The 22,222-nt window shown below is 43.4% G+C and overlaps 1 protein-coding gene across 6 annotated transcripts in view; it reads left to right on the plus strand.

Annotated features, from left to right (window-relative positions):
• The window catches only part of NSD2 (nuclear receptor binding SET domain protein 2), a 128,789-nt gene that overhangs the window by 19,974 nt on the left and 86,593 nt on the right, over positions 1-22,222 (plus strand). For 5 of the 6 annotated variants that reach the window (XM_077136220.1, XM_077136221.1, XM_077136224.1 and 2 more), the window contains 4 exons: positions 7,933-8,557; positions 10,711-10,873; positions 20,991-21,157; positions 21,646-22,128. In XM_077136220.1, coding sequence (XP_076992335.1) covers positions 8,021-8,557; positions 10,711-10,873; positions 20,991-21,157; positions 21,646-22,128 — 1,350 coding nt within the window. In that variant the 5' untranslated portion in view covers positions 7,933-8,020. Of the gene's footprint in view, positions 1-5,676; positions 5,843-7,932; positions 8,558-10,710; positions 10,874-20,990; positions 21,158-21,645; positions 22,129-22,222 lie in introns of those variants that run through there. The other variant, XM_077136219.1, reaches the window with a different exon arrangement.

A 22,222-nucleotide genomic window follows, 5' to 3' on the forward strand; every position in this document is an offset into this window, starting at 1 on the left:
CCCAGACTCCCAGGACACAGGCCAGCAGCTGCTGCTCTGAGCAGACTCTCTGTTTCCTAAAGGGATGCGCTCTGTTGGCAGTGTCTTGAGTGGGAGTCCTGCCCAAGAGTGCAGCCTGTGTGGCGTTGGGTCCTCACGTAACCGTGTGCCTCACGTAACTGTGCTCCTCACGTAGCCGTGCTCCTCACGTAGCCGGGTCCTCACGTAGGGTGTTAAAGCCCAGAAGGCAAGCCTGGGGCTTGTGCTAGTGTTCCCTAGAGAACAGAGCCAACAGAAGAGCTCTGTAAATAGGTTTATAAAGGGGTCTCAAGCACCCGTGGGGATGGAAGAGCCCAGAATCTGCAGGGCTGGCTGCAAGGCTGGCGGCTCTGATGAAGGGTCTGGACGAGTGCCACAGGAGAGGCTCGCTGGCTGGAGAAGCAGTGAAAAAGCCTCTCTTCTTCCTTAAAGCCTTCAACTGATTGGATTCTCTTGTTGTGGGAGACACACCTTAGTTGATTGCACATCCAATCAGCTGACTGATGACTTAATACACTAGCCTTCTGGTTTATCAGCCAGCCATGAAGTATCCTTGCAAAGGTCAGGCCAGTGCTTGCCTGACCAGATACCTGGGCCTCATCGCTTGGCTAAGTGGACCCCAGACCCCAACTGTCAGCCACAGGGCTTGTGTACCCGCAGTCCAGGAGGGGAGCCCTCCCTCTCTTTCCCCTGCTGTAATACGTAGGTCTGACCTTATCCACCTCTCCCTCTAGAACGTAAGCTCCTCGCAAAGAAACAAGGAGCCTGTTCTCTTGGTGCTCCAGGACTAGTTTGGAGTGGTGGCTCTCAGTGGCCAGGTCCTTCTCCTGTCCTGCTGAAGGGGCCTGTGGCCCATACCACCCTGACCCCATTGTCAGGCTCTTAGCTGAGTGTGCTACCCAGTCCCAGCTGGGGGTCTCGTGGCTCTGCCAAGATGCTCTGGACATGAAGTCATGTGCTGCCCTAGGCCCCACTCTACCTGTCTCTGCCCTGCTGTGGGGCCTCTTCGTGCTCTTTTGGACAGAAGAGCAGTGGTGTTTTTAACAGTTCATGTTATAGTCTATGAAGAGCTTATGACCAAAACCAACCTGATGCTGACTGTTCCCACCCCTGATTCGTGAACCCCTCAGAAAACCATGGAGGCTCTTTTATTTGTTTTTACTTTTAATTTTTTTTTACAGAGACTCCTTTAACTATTAATTTTTGTTTTTAACCTTTCCATATTTCACTGAGTGCCTCACTATTTTCCTTCTTTTTTGCAGTGAACATGTTACATTTGTAATTTTAAAATATGTAAAAAGGAAAAAAAATATGAATAATAGAACTTCTTAAGTTGTTCGTCTTTTTACAGCACCGTGGTCTAACATAAACTTGATTCAGCTGAACCAACTTCCCCGGGCTTGACATCTCTCATCCCTTCTGTTTTCCGTGTCCTTGTGAATTTAAACCTTTTTTGAGATTCTTTTCATGTGATTTTAATTGGGGTTTCTGGTAGAACTGGAGATCAGTGTGAGAAGTGATGCCTCTGTCTTTTATTTATTAATAAAGGCATTCAGCATACAATACGAACATTCTTTTTTTCATCACATAGTTGCATATTCATCATCATGATCATTTCTTAGAACATTTACATCAATTCAGAAAAAGAAATAAAAAGCAGAAAAAACAAATTCATACATAACCATACCCCTTACCCCTCCCTTTCATTGATCACTAGCATTTCAGTCTACTAACTTTATTTTGACATTTGTTTCTCCCTATTATTTTTAATCCATATGTTTTACTCATCTGTCCATAAAGTATATAAAAGAAGCATCAGACACAAGGTTTTCACAATCACGCAATCATATTGCGAAAGGTCTATCATTATATAATCATCTTCAAGAAACATGGCTACGGGAACACAGCTCTACATTTTCAGGCAGTTCCCTCCAGCCTCTCTGTTACAGCTTAACGGAAAAGGTGATATCTGTATAATGCATAAGAATAACCTCCAGGATAACCTCCTGACTGTGTTTGGAATCTCCCAGCCACTGACACTTTACCTTGTCTCATTTCTCTTGTCCCCTTTTCGGTTGAGAAAGTTTTCTCAGTCTCTTGGTGCTGAGTCCCAGCTCATGGCTAGGATTTCTGTCCCACGTTGCCAGGAAGGTCCACACCCCTGGGAGTCATGTCCCATGTAGACAGGGGAAGGGCAATGGGTTTGTTTTTCGTGTTGGCTGAGAGAGGCCACATCTGAGCAACAAAAGAGGTTCTCTTGGGGGTGACACTTAGGCCTAATTTTAAGTAGACTTAGCCTATCCTTTGTGGGGTTAAGTTTCATATGAACAGCCCCCAAGATTGGGGGCTCAGCCTATTGCTTTGGTTGTCCCCACCGCTTGTGAGAATATCAAGAATTCTCCACTTGGGGAAGTTGAATTTTCCCCCTTTCTCACCATTCCCCTAAGGGGACTTTACAAATACTTATCTATTCACTGTTCAAGTTCTTCTGGGATTTATCGATCACCTCTGTCTTTTAAAATGTAAAGGTCGTTTTGGAATTCACAGCTTTTCTTCCCTCCCTTTTTATATCCTGTTCTTTCTGACCAAGTTTAGATTCTTGCTCAAATCTATCCTTTAGCGTTTGTTTTGTGAAATGCATATGAAACTCCCTTACTCTTTGCATGTCTGAAACGTATTACTTTGCCCTCATGCTTGGGTGATAATTTAGCTGGCATAAAGTTCTAGCTGGGTGCTGACTCCCTGAAGTGCTTCCAACGGCTTGTGTGCTTGCATACTTGGGGAGGCGGGACGTGAGCACAGCCCTCGTGCTGCCCCTGCTGTTGCCACGCCTCCTTTATCTTTCACACTCTGCACTTCAGTGTGATGTAGTCATCTGTGGATTGGTTCTCATTTATCTTGTGCAGAACACTGGTGCTCTTTTTTTCCCCTTAAACCTTTAATTTTGAAATAATTCCAAACTTACAGGATGGTTTCAAAACAGCCTTGGAGAGCTGGTTGTCTCTGTCATGCTGCTGGCACACACAGCACCTCCCGTTTGTGTCGTAAGGAGAGGAGCAGCCCCTTGTGCAGCCACAACAGGCAGTCCAGTCACCACACTTGAGCCTTATGGCCCCTGGAAGCCTTGGCCTCTGCCCGCATTTTCTCATGCCCCACTCATGCCCTTTTGGGACGCTGGGGGGCCCATGATGCTACTGCAGCTCCCCTGCCCCTGCCCCGGGGCCTGGCACCACACAGGGGCTGTGCTGCTGCCCCCTTTGCTCTTGATGGTGGGACGCGGCCCTCTTCATCTCTGTAGGCCATGGTGTGGGCCCTACCCCAGGGGTCTGCGCCCATTGCCGCGGTATTCAGCACTGCCAGAGCCGGTGCGGGGTGCATGTCCTCCGCCTTGGGGTGAGTCCTCCTGAGCCGCGGGTCTCATCCTTTGCATCCTGGCTGATTTGATCTGCTTACCGTTTGTGGTGATTTTTCGTCATACTTGACTGATCTAGGTCTATAATTTCTTTTTTCAATTGAGCTAAAATTCACATAACATACAGTTAGCCATTTAAAGTGTACAAACCAGTGGCATGTGCTGCACCCACTTTATAGCTTTTTTTAGCATTCACTTTTTTTCTGGTTTTGGTTTGCCAGCTTTGAATTATGTTTTAGGAACTTTCCATCATTGTATATGCTCTGGAATAATTTGCTTAATGGAAATAATATATTTATGTAGTAAATAGCATGCAGCAGTTGAAAGGATTGGCCTGGATGGGAGGGGTGGAGGCATTGCTGGGTCAGGTGGCAGAGCAGGGCATTTGAGGGATGTAGCCAGGCATGGCAGTGGGTGCTGCTGACACGCCATTTCGAGAATAAAGTGGACTTCATCTTAGTGTGTTTTGGTTTTGCCCTTCAGCACTGACCACTGACCTCTGACCTCTGAGAGGCAGCCCCTGGGGCTTGGGCTTGAATCTGGCACCTCAGGGTGGTAGGGGCAGCCTCATTTTCTCTGGATGCCCTCCCTCACGGGGTCCTAGACACAGCTCCAGAGCCGCGCGGCCCTCGCTGGGTGCTCTCTCGGGCCGGCCACCTCTGGCCGTTTCCTGTCCTCATCCTTGTGTCTGGAGACTCTGCTTATAACACACACGCTCCCAAGTCCAGGCTAGTTGTTGCCATGACCTGAAGCTCATTTTTCTTTCATTTCAAGAGGACCTGAAGCCAGTGTGGGAAAATGCTAACCATGGCCATTTTAGGGGAGACCAGGGCTGTGCTGCTGCCCTTTGTACTGCCCTAGCTTCCTGCTGCTTTTGGTTAGCTTTGATATTTCTCTTGAAATGCTAGACGAAGTGCAAGGTTTACTAATTTTTTGTTATAACTTTGATGAAAATAAAAACTTGTAAAGAGGTAAAGTGGTCAGTGGCTTGCAGTGCTGTAGAAGCAAAGGCAGAACCTTGGGGGCCCAGCCTTCCAGGGTTCCCCCCGATGCAAACTAAGGGCAGTGAGAGCAGAGAGAATATTACACAACACACAAATAAATGAGAAAATAAGGAGAAATAAGACTGGAAACACATACAGAGACTTAAGATATTTAAAATAGTGATACTGAGTATGTTGAAGGATTTCAGAGAAACTTTAAAACACCAGCAGGAAACAAGCACTTTGGAAAAGTGTGGGGAACACACAGACTGTAGTTAACAGACCCAGGCAGGCAGCTTGAAATGACGTCCTGGCTCCCTGTACTTCCAGCCATGCAACACTGGGTATACTACAAGAGAAACCAGAAGTTTGAGTTTTTTTGTATAAAGTATTTTTATGTAAAATATTGGCAGCGAATGCATATTTATCTTTCTTTTGGCTCTGCGTGTTTGTGTTATTTTTCAGTAGTTGGCCAGCTAAGAGTGCAATGTGTGTCCTCACTCGCCACAGTCCACCTGGAGTTACGTCACTGCCTCTTGGCAGCTGCTTGGGATGACTTCCCCCCCCCCCCCCCCCATCCCTGTCCGAGCTGCAGGTGGTGGTTTGGTCATTCTGTGTTGCAGCTATAGAATTTATAAGCCCAATACAAGGTTAGAATTTGTGCTTTATAGTTACATGAATTTTAAGGAAACTCAAGAGCAGGATAGTCTGTTCGGCCTTCTCATATATTTACCACGTCTGGTACCTTTAATTTCTTCCTAAAGACCTAAGTTTCTGTCTGATTTCATTTCCCTTCAACCTGGAGAACTTCCTTTTGCATTTTTGTAGTATGAGTTAGCAGCAACAGATTCCTAGTTTTTGTTTTTCTTTAAGTGTCTTTAATTTGCCTTCATTCTTGTAGGCTGTTTTTGCTGGATGTCAGATTCTGGGTTGACAGTTTTTCTTTCAAGTACTTTAAAAATGTCGTTCTGCTGACATCTGGCCTCTTTTCTAATCAGGTAAATGAACAATTGTATCATATTGTGTATATAGCAGGTCTTTTTAAAAATTTTCTCTATTTTCAAGATTTTCTCTTTGATTTTCAGAAGTTTGACCTGTAGCTCCAGATGTGATTTTCCTTTTTGCACTTGGGGTTTTCCAAGTTTCTTGAATCTATAAATTTATGTCTCATCAAATTTGGGAAATTTTTGGCCTTCCCCTACTCCCGAATAGTTTTTTCTTCTGTTTCAAAAAGACACTTAGCCTTTTTGGTGGCATTCATACCTTTTGATACTGTTCCACAGATAGCTGAGGCTCTCTTCTCTGTTTAAAACATACTTGTTCTCTGATTTTTTAGACTGGATGGTTTCTTCTCTTTTTCCCTGTCCCCTGACTCTTCTGTCATCTCCATCATGCCGTTAAGCCAGTCCTGTGACTCTTTTGATCTCAGGTATTGTATTTCTCAGTTATAGAATTTAAATTTTACTCTTTTTCACAGTTCCTTTTTCTCTGTTGGGATTTCCTTTTATTCTGTCATCAGGAGTATATTTTCCTTTATGTCCTTGAGCATAGTCCTTTAAAATTCTGTCTGCTAAGTTTCAGCATTCATCTAGGCCATCTCAGGGTTGGTTTCTATCATATGTGTGTATCTTCATGTACCTACTAATTCTGGGTCGTATCCTGGGTATTGTGAAAGGTGCACTGTACATGATCGGGATTCCTCTACATGAGGTATGTTCCTCCCATGAGTGATATTTTTGTTTGCTGCTTTTGTTTCTGTTCAGTAGCTGGAATCTAGTTCCAGGTATTTTCCAAGCTAGGCTTCTTGGAGCCTATTCCACACAGTGTCAACCTGAGATTGGGGCAGAATTTAAATGCATAATCTGGTGCTCCCTTTCTGTGGCTCTTGCCTGTTGGAGGTCCTGCCCCTCCTACTGCTTTTGCAGTTGCTGCAAACTCACCTTGGGCACAAAACTGTGAAGATCAGGAGATCCCCCCAGTGCTTTTACCTTTCTTGCAAGTGTTCATTTCTGATCCAGTCTCCCTGCTTTTGGTGGGAGTGCCATCAGGTAGTTTTTGATATTTTGTCCAGCATTTATAGGTGCGTCTGTGGGATAGCTGGTCTGGTATGAGTGCCTCAGCTGTTATTGGAGAAGGAATCTACTCTTAATTTGCCCTTTAAAAATCTGTGAGAATTGGTGTTGAGCAGTCTAATACCTTTTAAGCTAAACTGGAGTGTGAGGCTGTTTTAAATATTTTCTTTTCTTCCTTGGGGCCCCCTCCCCAGCCGCCTGGCTTCCACTCTGGCCTCTCCATGGAAACTGCAGGTGGCAGGCACCTATTGCAGTTCCTCGGGTTTCCCGCCTGGGTTCTGCCTGTGATCAGTTTGGGTTATTCAGTTCTTGGTCTCAACGGCTGCTCTCTGCAGCTCCCTGCCCCTTCACACACACTTGTGAGCAGCAGCCCCCAATCACGACCATCACAGCTGTTTCCAGATGGGGGAGCAGCATGGTCTCTGTTTGAGCACCACTAGCCCCCCCCATCAGTGAGCCTCTCCAGGCCTTATCGCTCTCACCTCCTTCCCATCTGCCGGTGCCTGACCACCACCATCTCCAAGGGACCTCTTGGGCACCTCAGCCTGGGTGGAATCTGCCTGTTTCTGGTTCCTGTCTGCCCTTTGATGTTCTGACCCACACACCCTGCTCACCTCACTGGGGTCCCCTGTCTGGGACCACAGCTGCTCCTTGAAGCAGCCCGAGGGTGATCTAAACCCAGCACCCGGGGGCCCTCCTGTGCTGCTGGTGCTTCGGATTAGTTGTTTTCTCCACATTGCAAAGTAGTGGGTGGCAGCTAAATATAGCATTCTCTTACTGCAGTGCTCCTTGTCCTGAGTGCTTGAACTGTGGGGCAGAGCAGAGCTTGGGATGCTCGACCCAGCACCCAGTGAAAGCTGCCTGAGTCATTCTCCCTTAGCGAATCGAATCTCTCTGGGAGGATGCTGCATCACGAACGGGCAGTCCTGGCCTGGTAGCCCCCCAGGAGCGGGTGGGCTGTCCTTGTAGCCTGGCTGACCATGTGCCATTGGGCATGTTGCTGTACAAGGAGGGCTGGGACAGATGGCTGAAGCTCCCCTTCCCCCCGTGACTATTTGTGGCCCACTGGTGTGGTCCTAGTATTGTGCTGGCTATATCCCCCGTCAGTGCTGCATTGTCCTGCTGCCGAGCGAATCTTGGGGATAATGTTCATTGAGTTTGGTGCCATCGCTACGTTGCTAGTTAGTGGCAGAGGTGGGGCTTGCCTTCAATGCCCCACCCTAACTTTGGTGTTTTTTTTTTTTTTTTTTTAATTCCTTGTGGCCTTTCCTTTCAACTTGATTATTTCGAGATTGTGTCATTTCTTATCAGATTAGAACTACCTCCTGTGACCTAAATCATTATATAAAACATTATAAATTGCCTCAGAAAACACAAAGTGGTAGAGGGATTGGCATACTTAGCCTCAGCTTTAAATGCAATGTATTTTTTTTATTTAATGCTACAGTGTTCGAAGAGCGGTGGCATCTGGGCTGAATGCGCTTCAGCATCAAACGGTGTTCTCTGCGGTTCAGGAAATTGTAAAGTGCATCAAGATGAAGCAGACACCAGAAATCCTTGGCAGTGCAAATGGAAAGACTCAGAACTGTGAAGTGAATCGTGAGTGTTCTGTATTCCTCAGCAAAGCCCAGCTTTCTACCCCTCTGCAGGAGGGTGCCATGCAGAAATTTAACGGCCATGATGCGCTTCCCTTCATCCCAGCTGAGAAGTTGAAAGATCTCACTTCCCGTGTATTTAATGGAGAACCTGGTGCCCATGATGCCAAATTGCGTTTTGAGTCCCAGGAAGTGAAAGGAATTGGGACACCACCTAACACTACGCCCATCAAAAATGGCTCTCCAGAAATTAAGCTCAAAATCACCAAAACATACATGAATGGGAAACCGCTCTTTGAATCTTCCATTTGTGGTGACAGTGCTGCAGATATGTCTCAGTCAGAAGAAAATGGCCAAAAACCAGAACGCAAGGCCAGAAGGAGCAGAAAGAGAAGCATAAGATATGACTCTTCGCTGGAGCAGGGCCTTGTTGAAGCAGCTTTAGTGTCCAAGATCTCGGGTGCTGCTGACAAAAAGGTAATTCTGAGTATTTCTGTCTGGGACTAGGTAGGAAGCAGCCGCACATGACAGCGAGCAGTCCCATGAGAGCTGCGAGGGGCTGACGCGTAGTGAGAAAGCAGGTGGGCAGCAGCCTGCGCAGATCAGAAGGCAGGTGGCCATACCTGGAGGCCCCAACCACTGCTGAGCGGTTAGGAGGTCTGGGGAGGTTAACTAAGGTCCATGTTAAAGTGGCCAGGCAGAGGCAAAACCAGTTTCTAAGCCTAGGTCTAGGCAGTTTCAGAGACCTTGACCTTCAGGCTGTCCCCCCTCCTAAGTCACATCTCCAGAGATGTGCTTCAGTCTATTTAAGGCCCCTGGAGATGGGGTAGGATTTGGCATGGGGCTCTGAAACCTGTACTGGAAGTGAGCAGGAGCAGAGCTGTTCAGTGGTCTTCTCTTTGCCCCATGCTTCCCTGTCCCTGGCCAGTGAGCACGTGTCACCTGGTCAGAGACAAGGCAGAACAGCCGGTGGCTCCATTTTGCCACCATCTTAAAATGACACTCAGATGGTCTGGGTATGTAAATGTGTGTAAGCTAAGTAATACAGCTGAGGAGACTTGGTCTTGGCAGGTGGCAGTTGGGGCCCCCTCCAGTGCCTGGGTTCACATCCTTGGGCCTGGCTGTCGGGAAGGTGCCTGGTGCCTTTCTTCTGACAGCGTTGGGCCTGACTTCTTGTTGCAGCCCCTCATCTACTTGCACTTATCAGTGCTGCAGCCTCAGGGCCCAGGAAAGGAAACAGGAAACCGGTTTGGGTTGGTATTGTTACCAAGGTTGGAATATTTAGTCTAATAGTCTAAACTATAGTTGAGGGGTTTTACTTAAGATTTCCACAGGTAGGCGGGGGAAAGGCCAGATTTTTTTGCAGTAGTTCATAATTCATTAAAGAGCTTCGAAGCTTTAAAAAATAGTTTTTCAGGTACCTGGGAGTTGGTTAGTTCTTGGTAATGATGTAATTCAATGGTGAATTTTTAAAAATCCAGTTTAGGACTGGACAGATGGTGTGACTTTGCAGGGCACCCAGGTGGCATGGGCCCTCATGCTCTTCCCCAGGAGTGTTCCTGAGCATGCTCAGGCCTGGTCTTCACTCCTAGCTCTGCCATGTGGCAAAATTTCGCCAAAATTATGAATCACTTGACTTTTGAATCTCTGTCTGCCCAACAGGGATGATAATACTCACCCTTGTGGGGGGTCATGGGGCTTAAATGGGACCATAAAAATGAGATGTCTTGCACACTCTGGGAGCGCATAGTGTGGCAGCTCTGCCTGTTCACCCTCACATGGCTGCTAGCCTCTTTTCATAAAGGAGGAAACTGAGTCCTGGAGAAGTTCAATGATTTGCCCAAGAGTTTAGAGTGGAGGATCAGCAGTTTACACTGAGGTCTCTTTAGTGTGACTCTTTCAATTGCTATCCTGTAATAATTTTATCCCATCGGATTAATTTAATGGGGTAAAGATGCCTGCAAGAAGAAACGGTGACTTGTCTCACCTAGGAGAGAGGGGGAAGCCATATGGTCCTTCCCCTTCCTTTGTAGTCTGGGCCAGTAGGCAGTGGGGACAGAGGATAAGGAAGGCTAAAAGCCTGTGCTGGCCATGCTGCTTCCTATTGGAGAGTGGAACTAGGAAGCAGGTCGAGAGAAGTTCAGCCTTCTCATAAGCCCCTGTCCTATAGATGAAGAGACTGAGGCTACGAAAGCTCCGGACCAGATGGCGAGGGGTGAGCTGGAACATGGGGTAACCCACTTTTCCAGAGAACTGATCTTTAGCCATATGGCTGTGGAGGGACTTCAGAACGTAGAGCCAGTGTTTCTGAGAATGCCATTTTTAGCACATGGATAAAGTACTGTGAAACACACTCGACAAGCTGAGGAAATAGACATCGAGACCTTCATAGGGTTGAGCACCCCCAGTGTGCCAGGCCCTGTGCTGGCCTGTAGTGGAGAACAGGGAAGGGGCAGGGGGCAGTGTTGATGACCTGATACCGGGGCTCCTACTTAAACAGTGAGTAGGAGCGGGCTTGTTTTTCAGGGGTGTGAATGTGCAGTAATCTTTTGTCTTCTGCTTGGGGAGGCCAGGTTGGATAGAGCTGTTTGATGTCTTAGGGTTTGTCTTTTGTCATTGTTCATTTTCAGACTACAATTAAGAAAGAGTCCTGTTCAAATATTGGCAGAGACAAAGAACATCTCCTGAGATTCAGCGTTGGTGACTTGGTGTGGTCCAAGGTGTCGGGCTACCCGTGGTGGCCATGCATGGTTTCTGCTGACCCGCTGCTCCACAGCTACACCAAGCTTAAAGGTACTGGGTTTGAGGCTGGGTCACTTTTGCAACTTTACTTAAAGTTTGTGATTGAATCAGATTTGATATATTACATTTCCTTTTGTATTCAGCTTGGATTTGTGTTTCATCTGATTAAGCTTAGATTGAGGCATTAAAAGATCAGCGGGTTTTACCTTGTATTGATTTTCAGGTTTTATGATAAATCATTTATTACTTATATGTATAATGATTTCATATTTCATGTAGCTTGCAGAAATAGTGTTATATACAACGTTTACATGAGAAAAATACGTAATTTTTTTTTCTTAAACCTGTGGGAAGACGGGGAAAAAACCTAGAAATTATTATCTTTGGTCTCATGAAACTTGGGAATTTAAATTTGTATATGTGACAGCTGAAGCGCGTGTTGCAGTATAATATGTCACTGATACAGGTTAGAACGGATAGTAATTTCACATAATGATTAGACAGTATTTAAATATGCTTTTAGAGGAGAAGCAAGCAAGGCATCTGGAGGTATGAGATTTTTCTGACAAGTTTTTCTAGAGTAAAGTTTGAATTTAGTTTGGGGAGATGCACTGTGGCAAGGAGAGCATCAGAGCTAAGCAAGAACGAGTGCTCCTTGGACCTGTACTGCCTTTAGAAGCATATGAGCTAATGCTCTTCTGGCTTGCTTTTTAAATGAAGCATTTTGTTTGTTTAAAAAAACTTGAGCTTATAGTTCAAAGTGCAGCGGTACAGGGGATACTCATCTAGGCTTCACTTAAGTCCACCAACTTTATTTTATATTGCACTTTTTTTCTTTTAATGCTTTTTATTGTGAAATGTAACAAGTAGTTACAGAGGAGATTTCAAAGTTTAACTAGTTGATGTTCTGAAGAGGCTAGCCCCTCTGGGTTTCAGGGCTTATCTGGCCTAGGAACCCTCTGGAGGCAATACGTTTCAGGAAAGTAAACTTAGTGCATGAAATTTTTATGGAGTCTTAGGTAGAGCCCTAGGTGTTCTTTAGGGTTAACAGGAATGATGTTGGTTGGGGTTTGGGAAACTGTGACAATTAGCAATATTTAGCTGAAGCTTGCATAGGAATAACCTCAAGAATAGCCTCTTGTGAACTCTCTTAGCCACTGATATCTTGTTTTGTTACATTTTCCCCTCTTTGCTCTGGAAGGCATTTTGATACCACGGTACCAGGGCCAGGCGTATCCCTAGAAGTCATGTCCTACGTTGCCAGGGAAACTTTCACCCCTGGATGTCATGTCCCACATAGAAGGAGGGTAATGATTTTCCTTGGACTGAGAGAGAGAGAGAGGGAGAGAGAGAGAAACTACAGAAATAAGTTTCATAAGAACAAGGCTCAAGATCAAGGGCTTGGCCTACTGACTTGGAAGTCCCTAATATTTGAGACAGTATCGGGTTTTCCCTGTGGTAAAGCTTAATAGTTCCATATTTTTTTCTTGTATTTTGTGAGTGTTTTTTAATTCACTCCCCAATATCTTCTGGGATGTATTCGGGTATTACGGTAAGCTGTACAGAATTTATAAGCCCTCATTCTTATTCTGGGTGCCATGTAGTTTGGGTTGTTTAAATGAGCTATTCAGACATGTTAAATTAGATTATGTACTTCAGGAAATTTAGGTTTTGGACAAAATAAACCTCTCTTCCTTTGTTCTCATACAGTAGTTGAAGTTTTAAAATACTGACAATGCCCTCCTTACCCCTGTATTCTGATTTACCTTATTCCCGACCCGATCGGCTTCATTCTTATCTCTAATTGAAGAATGGTCTCTTTTTCGATTTTTTAACAGTTGTTGTATGTAATAATGCTGCTGACTTTCAGAACTGCAGAACTCGAGCTCTGAGTCTCACGTATCACATAGGTAGCCAGATTTCCAGGGAAATACTGGGTTGTTAATATTAGCATAGCCTCTTAAAATCTAGAAATAACAGTTACAGCTCTGGACTAAATTTGACTGCTATACTAGCTTTTAATCTATGCCCCCACTTAATTATTATTTTTATTAAGATATCTTATGCACATATAGTTTATCCAAAGTATTACAATCACAGAATCATCACATATTTGTGTATTCATCACCATGATCATTTTTAGAACATTTGCATCACACCAGAACAAGAAATAACAAGAAAAAACAAATATATATCCCATACCCCTTACCACTTCCTCTCATTTACTATTAGCATTACAATCTGCCCAATTTTTTATTTTACTCTTTATCCCCTCCCCATTATTTATTTATTTTTTTGTCCTGTTTTTTTTTTTTACTCATCTGGATATCCAAACCCTGGATAAAGGAAGCGTCAGCCACAATATTTTCACAGTTGCAAGATCACATTGTAAAAGTTATGTAGTTGTACAGTCCTCTTCAAGAATCGAGGCTACTGGAACACAGCTTAACAGTTGCAGATACTTCCCTTTAGCCATTCTAATACACCACAAATTGAAAAGAGATATCTGAAGTCCTGAAACCTCGAGGGCCCAGACTCTCCAGAACATCAGCTAGTTACATCTCCCTACCCATATTATCGACTACCCTTCCAACATGAAAAAGTTAGAATGGCCATAGCCCAAATACCCCTAAAGAGTGAGAGGAAGATCAAGGGTGATGGTAGAGATATATAAAGAAGGTAGGATTTAACAAATGAATATGATTGCTGAATCATTAAGTTGATATTTCTTTTAGTCCCCAATATCTTTGAGCAGTTAGAAGTAAAAACCTAAAATTGTGAAATTGTAACCCATAGCAAACTCTGAGATCTGTTCTATAACTAGTTGTGCTGTGCTTTGACATTTATTGCTTTTTTGTATATATGTTATTCTTCACAAAAAAGAAATAAAAAGTCAACTGTGATGATAAAAAATATTTATTCCTTCGAGCCTCCTATATTCTGGAGTAGCTAGAAGGAAAATCTGAGAGGATCGCATGGTAGCCCATGACGGACTCTGGGATCTGTCCTATGACTACTTGTTGAAGAGTATTTTGAAAACTATTGCTTTTTTCTTTCTTTGCTTTGTGTATGTATTATACAGTAAAAAAACCTAAAAAACAAAAAAAAGGGGATATCTGTATATGCATAAGAATAACCTCCAGGATAACCTTTCCACTGTTTGAAATCTCTCCGCCACTGAAACTTTATTTTGTCTCATTTCTCTCTTCCCTCTTTTGGTCAAGAAGATTTTCTCAATCCCATGATGCCGGGTTCTGGCTTGTCCCTAGGAGTCAGGTCTCACCTTGCCAGGGAGATTTATACCCCTGGGAGTCATGTCCCGTGTAGCAGGGAGGGCGGTGAGTTCACCTGCAGAGTTGGCTTAGAGAGAGAGGCCACATCTGAGCAACAGAAGAAGTTCTCTGGGGGTGACTCAGGCCTAATTTTAAATAGGTTTAGCCTATCCTTTGCAGGAATAAATTTCATAGGGGTGAACCCCAAGATCGAGGGTTTGGCCTATTGGTTTGGTTATCCTCAGTGCTTGTGAGAATATAGGGAATTCTCCAAATGGGAAAGTTGAATATTTACTTCTTTCTTCCCAGTCTCCTAAGAGGACTTTGCAAATACCTAAGAGGACTTTGCAAATACTTTTTCATTCTCTGCTCAGATTATTCTGGGATGTATTGGGGTATCACACTAACTTGTACAAGCCAACAAGATCTCATGCCCTATTCAAGATAGTATGTAATTATGGTGTTTGAGAAACCTGACCATACAAATTAAATTAGATAATGTGGTGTCAAAAATATAAATTTTTCACCAAATAGACATCGCTTTCTTTGGTCTCACACAGAAGTTGAGGATTTGAAATAAAGACCCATCTTTTACCCGTATTCCAGTTTACCTTGGTCTATCCAGATCAGCTTCACTCGTAGCTATACTCAAATCTGATCACTTTTTAAAGTTTTTAGAAAGTTGCTGTATGGGGTAATGCTGACTTTTGCATAGCTTCAAAGCTCTTAACTCTGAAGCACAGGTGTCACATAAATACCCAAAGTTCTAGGGAATGACCAGGTTATACACAAATAGCTCAGTATCTCAGAATTTAGAAATAGCGTTTACAACTCTGGAATAGATGTGACTGCTGTAAGAGCTTATAATCTAGGTCCCTTTACAGTAGGTCCCAACCTTATAACGCATGCTCTCAGCTTCAGTTCTCTGAGTTTGTATGCTATAGTTAGTCCATATGAGTGAGGCATGATAATATTTGTCTTTTTTGTTCAACATACTGTCCTCAAGTTTTATTCACCTAGTTGCATGCCTCACAACCAGTTTTCTTATAGGTATTTTCTAAAAGATACTGTACAATATTTGTTCTTTTGTTTCTGGCTTATTTTGTACCATATAGTGGCCCCAAGGTTCATTCACCTCATTGCATATCTCACGACTTTCTTCTTTCTGTAGCTGCACGATATCCCATCATGTGTATACACCACAGTTCGCCATTCTGCTTCTCACTCAATGCGCATCTCCATCTGTTGGGCATCGTGTATAACGTCCAACGTCAACAATCCCACTGTCTCCCATTATCCTCGATTAGTTTTATAATCGTCATCACTCTCATTTTTAGACACTTTTCATTGCTCCAAAGAGAAAAATAACTGATAAACACACCCTCACCAAATAGAAAGTCCAAACCTCTCCTCAATTCTTGTCCTCCCCTCCCCACAATTATTTACCCCTGGAATTGCCGTGGGACTGTCGATGTCTTCCTGTTAAATATAGACCATACCATGCAATAGTAGTTTTCCTCCATACTCCTCTATTATTGACTCTTTATATGAGATTCGTGCCTTTCAAGTAGTTCATGCAAGAACTTATATTTGTAGTGTCAATCGGTGGAATACACGGCTCTATACAACGCCTTTCAATCATGTTCACCTTGAATATGGCAATATTTCTTATAGACCCATTAATGAACTGCGTTCACTTCTGTCCATTCCCTTACGTTTAAGTTCAAGCTCATTAGCTATTCATTCATCCATCTCTAGGTCCCCTATATTCTATATTATAAGCCTCTAAATTTACCTTTACCAGAGTGATAATAGCAAAATCACACCGTCTCTGTCTTTTTGTGTCTGGCTTATTTCACTGAGCATTATGTCCTCAAGGTTCATCCATGTTGTCATATGGTTCAGGACCTCATTTCATCTTACTGCTGCATAATATTCCATTGTATCAATATATTACATTTTGTTTATGCACTTGTCTGCTGATGGGCACTTGGATTGTCTCCATATTTTGGCAATTGTGCAAAGTCCCGCTGTGAACATCAGTGTGCAAATGTCTGTTTGTGTCACTGCTTTCAGCTCTTCTGGCTATATACTGAGTAATGGTATTGTTGGGTCCCTAGGGTAAGTCAGTATTTGGTTTTCTGAGGAATCACCAAACTGTCTTTTATAGTGGCTGTGCCATTATATATTCTCATCAGCAGTGAATAAGTGTCCCAATTTTCCACATCTTCTCCAACATTTGTGGTTTTCTGTTTAATAGCAGCCATTCTTACAGGTGTGAGCTGATAGCTCATTGCTGTCTTGGTTTGCATTTCCCTTATAGCTAATGAGAGTGAGCATTCATGTGCTTTTGAGCCGTCTGTATTTATTCATATCCTTTGCCCATTTTATAATTGGATTATTTGTTCTTTTGTTGTTGAAGTGTATAATTTCTTTATGTACGCAGGATATTAAGCTTTTATACAATATATAATTTCTTTATGTACACAGGATATCAAGTTTTTATCCAATATAGGTTACCAAAAATTTTCTCCCATTGAGTTGCTTGTCTCTTCACCTTTTTGATGAAATCCTTTGAGGCACAGATGCTTTTAATCTTACGGAGTCCCCATGTATCTATTTTTCTTTGGTTGTGTGTGCTTTGGTGTGTGAAGTTTAGGGAGCTACCGCCTATTACTTGCTCTTGAAGATGTTTCCCTCTAATTTCTTTTAGGAGTTTTATGGTACTAGCTCTTACATTTAGGTCTTTAATCCACTTTGAGTTAATTTTTGTATAGCGTATAAGGTTGGGATCCTCTTTGGCTATTGATATTCAATTCTCCCATGCCCATTTATTGAAAAGACCATTCTGTCCCAGTTCAGTGGATTTGATCAGTTGACCATAGATGTGGTGGTCTGTCTCCATACTCTTGGTTCGATTCCATTGGTCAATACTTCTGTCTCTGTGCCAGTACCATGCTGTTTTTGCGTTATAGTAAGTTTTAAAGTCAGGAAGTAATAGTCCTCCCATTTCACTTTTCTTTTTTAGGATCTCTTTAGCTATTTGTAGTCTCTTTCCCTTCCAAATGAATTTGATCACTAGCTTTTCCAAGTCTTAAAATAGGTTGTTGGAATTTTGATTGATATTGTTTCAGATCTGTGGATCAATTTGGGTAGAATTGACATCTTGATATTCAACCTTCCTGTCTATGAGCACAGAGTGTCTTTCTACCTATTTAAGTCTTCTTCAATTTATTTTAATAATATTTTATAGTTTTCTATGTACAGATCCTTGACATCCTGGTTAAGTTTATTCCTAGATACTTGATTCTTTTATTGCTATTTTAAATGGAATTTTGTCTTTAATTGTCTCCTCAGGTCATTACCTGTGTATAGAAATATTACCGATTTTTGTATCCCGCCACTTTGCTGAATTTGTTAATTAGCTCAGATAGCTTTGTTATAGATCTTTCAAGGTTTTCCATGTACAGGATCATGTCATCTGCAAATAATGAAAGTTTTACTTCTTTCCTATTTGGATGCCTTTTATTTCTTTGTCCTGTCTGATTGCTCTAGCTAATAAGTACAATGTTGAATATAGTGGTGACAGAGGGCATCCTTGTCTTGTTCCTAGTCTTAGGGAGAAGGCTTTCAGTCTCTCATCATTAGGTCCGCCACCTTTGAACGTCTTGTTAAACTGCAACATCACACTTCCATGTGGCCATACCATCTGAGGGCATCATGGCCTTCGCCCCTAGATAGGCCAGCAGGAATCTTCCATGAACAGGAACAACTCCTGACCCACCCAGTGCTGCACCCACCCTTATACAAACGTGGAATCGCCAACACAGTCACCGTTGTAGTCTCTACTCACATTTCCGTACTGTCCCTGGGATTGCCTTTTCTTCAGTCCAGGATTGAATTGTTTGTATTGCATTTGGCTGCCACACCTCTCCAGCCTTCCGCATAGAAGGCACTCCCGGCCCCCATGCCCATTGTTCATGCCATTGCGTCTGCCACGTCGGTCTGTCCCTTACAATCAGGTGTAGGTCAGAATGGTCAGGCAGGGCATCTCTTCAGTGCTGGAGGTGGTGGTGAGAAAAGTTGCTCAGGCTTGGAAGCTTGAAGTGTGGTTGTGACCACTCACTTCTGACTGGGGGAAGAAGTGGGCTGCCCCCTGCCAACCCCCAGTCAGAGGCCAGCAGTGTCATGCTTCAGCCCTCCACAGAGACGCCATCAGGCTCAGGGGAGAGAAGTCTGCCACAGAGGGCTGATGCTGTGTTAGAAAATCCATTTAGGAGAGTTGGGGCCTATGCCCTCCACCCAAGAAGAGACTTGAGATCCATGAGGAGATGTGGGAGTCAGGGAAGAGTAGAGAAGAATATGCACAGAGCAGGTGAGAAAAGCCGTTTGCCAGTCTCCAGGCACATCCCCTGTCCTGCTCAGCAGTGGCTGCTCACTTTGTCGTGGACAGAGGTGGATAGGCCCTGCTCAGAGAGACCAGGCTCCCACACGGCCTTGATGCTTGTCTGAATTGTGTATTTGTTGGGTTATAAAATGGTAACTGTCCACTTTATCATGCTTTACATATTCAGTTAGCTGATATTTTTCTGTGAAAAATGAACACCCTCCTAAAAAAAAGTTACTTATGTCATATAGTCCTTGTTTTTTTTTTCCCTTTTACATTTTAAAAATTGTGATAAAATATACGTAACATAAAAGCATTTTAGCCATTTTTAAGTGTACAATTTGGTGATATTAAGTACATTGACAGTGTTGTGTGACTATTACCACTGTTTCCAGGACAGTTTCATTGTCCCAAATAGAAACACTATACCCACTAAGCAAAACTTCCCCGCTCTCCCTCCCGCGCCCCGCCCCAGTCCCTGGGAACTTCTATTCTGTTCTCTGTCCAGGATCTGCCTACTCCAGACACCTCACCTCATGTCAGTGGAGTCCTGCAGTAGCTGTCCGTGTTGTCCCATGTATCAGGACTTCAATCCTTTAAAAAGGACTGACTCATAATCCACAGTTTAGATGGGCCACAGTTTGTCATCTGTTGATGGACACTCAGGCTGCTGCCACCTTTTGACTGCCATGAATAATGCTGTGTGAGCATCGGATACGGGTATCTGTTTGAGTCCCTGTTTTCAGTTGTTTTGGGTATTTTTCTAGGTATGGAATTGCTGGTTTATAATAGTAGCTCTGTCTTATACTCTGAGAAGCTGCCAAACTGTTTTCTACAGCAGTTGTGCCCTTTTACATTCCTATCAATGATGAGCAAGGATTCTAATTTCTCCACATCCTCACTAACACATGTTTTCAGTTTTTTGATAATAGCCATCCTGGTGGGTGTCATGTAGTATCTCATTCCAGTTTTAATTGGCATTTCCCTAATGGCTAATGATGTTGAACACCTTTTCATGTGCTTTTATTGGTCATTTGTATATCTTTCCTTTGTCCATTTAAAAAAAATCGTGGTAACATATATACAACATAAAGTTTCCCATTTTAACCACTTTTAAGGACCTTTTCCAGTTGTAGTTCTAGCTTCTACTCTACTATTTGGAGGCTCTGGTGCCCCCAGGGACTGACCGGGAAAGTGGGGTGTGGCGACCCTGCCCATTGTTCCCTTGGGCCTTGCTGCCCTGCCCAGTGCCTCTTCGTGCTTGTGAGAATGCCTGACATTGTCACACCTCCTGTCAGGTCCACCTCACACTGCCCATGACACGAGCTGTCAGTGAGACTTGCACATAGTCCCTTCAGCTGGGACAAAATGGAATTTGTATGGATTACAGAAAACCATAAAAGTAGGAGAAAATTGTCCTACGTTGTTACAAATTTCTAGATAGGAAAGAACTTTAAAAATGTTACTTGTATGTATTTTACAACTTTGGTCAGACTATAGTGTTCTCTTTTGCTTTTTTTTTCACCTGTCATGTTAGGAGTATTTTTCTGTGTCACTGATCACTCACAAACATGATGTAAGTTCATATTATTTCATCATTTATACTGTTACGGTGTTTTTTAATATAAATAATACTATGACATATATCTCATTTTTATGACCAAGGAAAGCTCTTTCAAAGTATCACAGTAATGGAAGAAGTTACAGATCTCTTTATGTCTTTTTGAATCATAAGTATTTTAAAATCAGAGACATATGCACACTTATAAACAAGTCAGATTGTACTGAAAGAATAATAGTGAGAAGTAATCCCTTGCCCTTCCCTCCCCCTCCTCAGAGGTAATTATTTTTTAACTCTTTCAACATTTTCTTCTAGCTTTAAGTGCTGTTTTTAAATTCATCACTTAATAATTTTCTAGTGACTTTCTGTTCTGGAAAATGAAGAGCGCTCACTTAGCAGCTCTTTCCCACCTTGATGCCCGTCTGGCCACACGGTAGGGTGGAGCTTCTTCCTCCCGGCTGAGCAGTCAGGCCACAGCCCTTGTGCCTGCCTGTGCCCCACCCCCTTGGCTGCCCCCCATGAACACTGGGTGTGAGGGCTTGCCTGTGCCGCAGGCTGGTCGGAGGAGCTGGAGTCGAGCCAGGCCATTGAGCTTCCTTGAGCTGGAACTGTCTCTTTTGCTGATGTCCTGTGTTGTTTCTTGACATGGCACCTTTTTGAGGGTTTTGCAAGGGAGAAGAGACAAAGGAGTGCATTTTCATCTGTCTGTCTCACTCAGTTTCGTATCTAAGTCACCTATGGATGAGCCAGTGGATTTTCCCTCCTTTGGCCTGGAGCAGGGCAGGGGTGAGAGGAATTGGATTGATTTCCAGGTTTGCAAATTCAAACAGTTTCAAGTAAAACAACTTCAAAGCAGCTCTCACCTGCACACCAGGAATTACTAATAGATTTGCTTAGGTTCATCCCAAATTCTCTATCTCAAGTTCTAACATTTTATTTTAAAACTAGGTCAGAAAAAGAGTGCACGCCAGTATCACGTACAATTCTTTGGAGATGCCCCAGAAAGAGCTTGGATATTTGAGAAGAGCCTTGTAGCTTTTGAAGGAGAAGGACAGTTTGAAAAACTGTGCCAGGAGAGTGCCAAACAGGCTCCCACAAAAGCTGAGAAAATGAAGGTGATAGATGGTTCTTTTATTAAGTAGACTTTCAGACAAAAATTTTATTTTTATTCTTAATATTATATATAATGTTTTGAACTTAAGGTTGCTTAAAATATTACAGGCTTCTTATTTCTGTTTGTAGTTGTTTACTTTTGCCTAAGTATGCTATGTTAGGAAATAGGACAGGTTTATTTAGACATAATTTATTATTGTTTACTCATTTGATAACTCCCAGAAGTGATTGGTTTTCCAATTTTTATTTTTCTTTACATGTAAAGAAAATAGATTGCATTAATTAATGGAATCAGAATTGATTTCTAGTTTAAAGAAACATTATTCATAATACTCAGTTTTTATGTTGAGCTGAATTCTGTCTAAATCCTTCTAAGTAAATTGGTTTTATAGTTTTTTACTTTTAAACTTACGTAACATTTCAAAGTGTCCTCCTTCTTTATAGTTAATTAACTTTTATATTTTTATAATGTTTATGTTTTTTTTTCCAGTTGTTAAAACCTATTTCAGGGAAATTGAGGGCCCAGTGGGAAATGGGCATTGTTCAAGCAAAAGAAGCTGCAAGCATGTCAGTAGATGAGCGCAAAGCCAAGTTCACCTTCATCTATGTGGGGGACCAGCTTCATCTAAACCCTAGCGTGGCTAAGGAAACTGGCCTCGCTGCTGAGGCTCCAGGAGAAGTGGCTGAACTCACAGGGGTCCCTGAAGAAGCTGCTGTCACCCCGAAGTCAGTGACAGAAGAGGGCGTTCCCATCAAGAGGAGGCGGAGAGCCAAGCTGTCCAGCTCTGCTGAAAACCACGATGGTGAGGCCGGGATGGCCAGTGCCACTCCTCAGAAAATGGCCGATGCAGACCCCAGAAGAGGAGTGGTGTCTCCTCCTGGGAGAAAGAAGACCCCAGCCTCCACCCCACGAAGCAGGAAGGGAGGCGCGCTGTCCCAGTTCTTGGTCTTCTGTCAGAAGCACAGGGACGAGGTCGGTGTGGTAACAGATTCTGAGTTGATGGGCCCTGGCCCTGGGTCTCCGAATGGGCAGGGCCTGTTGTGAGCCTCACACCTCACATCGAGGT

The sequence above is a fragment of the Tamandua tetradactyla genome, chromosome 19 (assembly GCF_023851605.1).
Source record: "Tamandua tetradactyla isolate mTamTet1 chromosome 19, mTamTet1.pri, whole genome shotgun sequence".
In the NCBI taxonomy this organism is placed as follows: domain Eukaryota; kingdom Metazoa; phylum Chordata; class Mammalia; order Pilosa; family Myrmecophagidae; genus Tamandua; species Tamandua tetradactyla.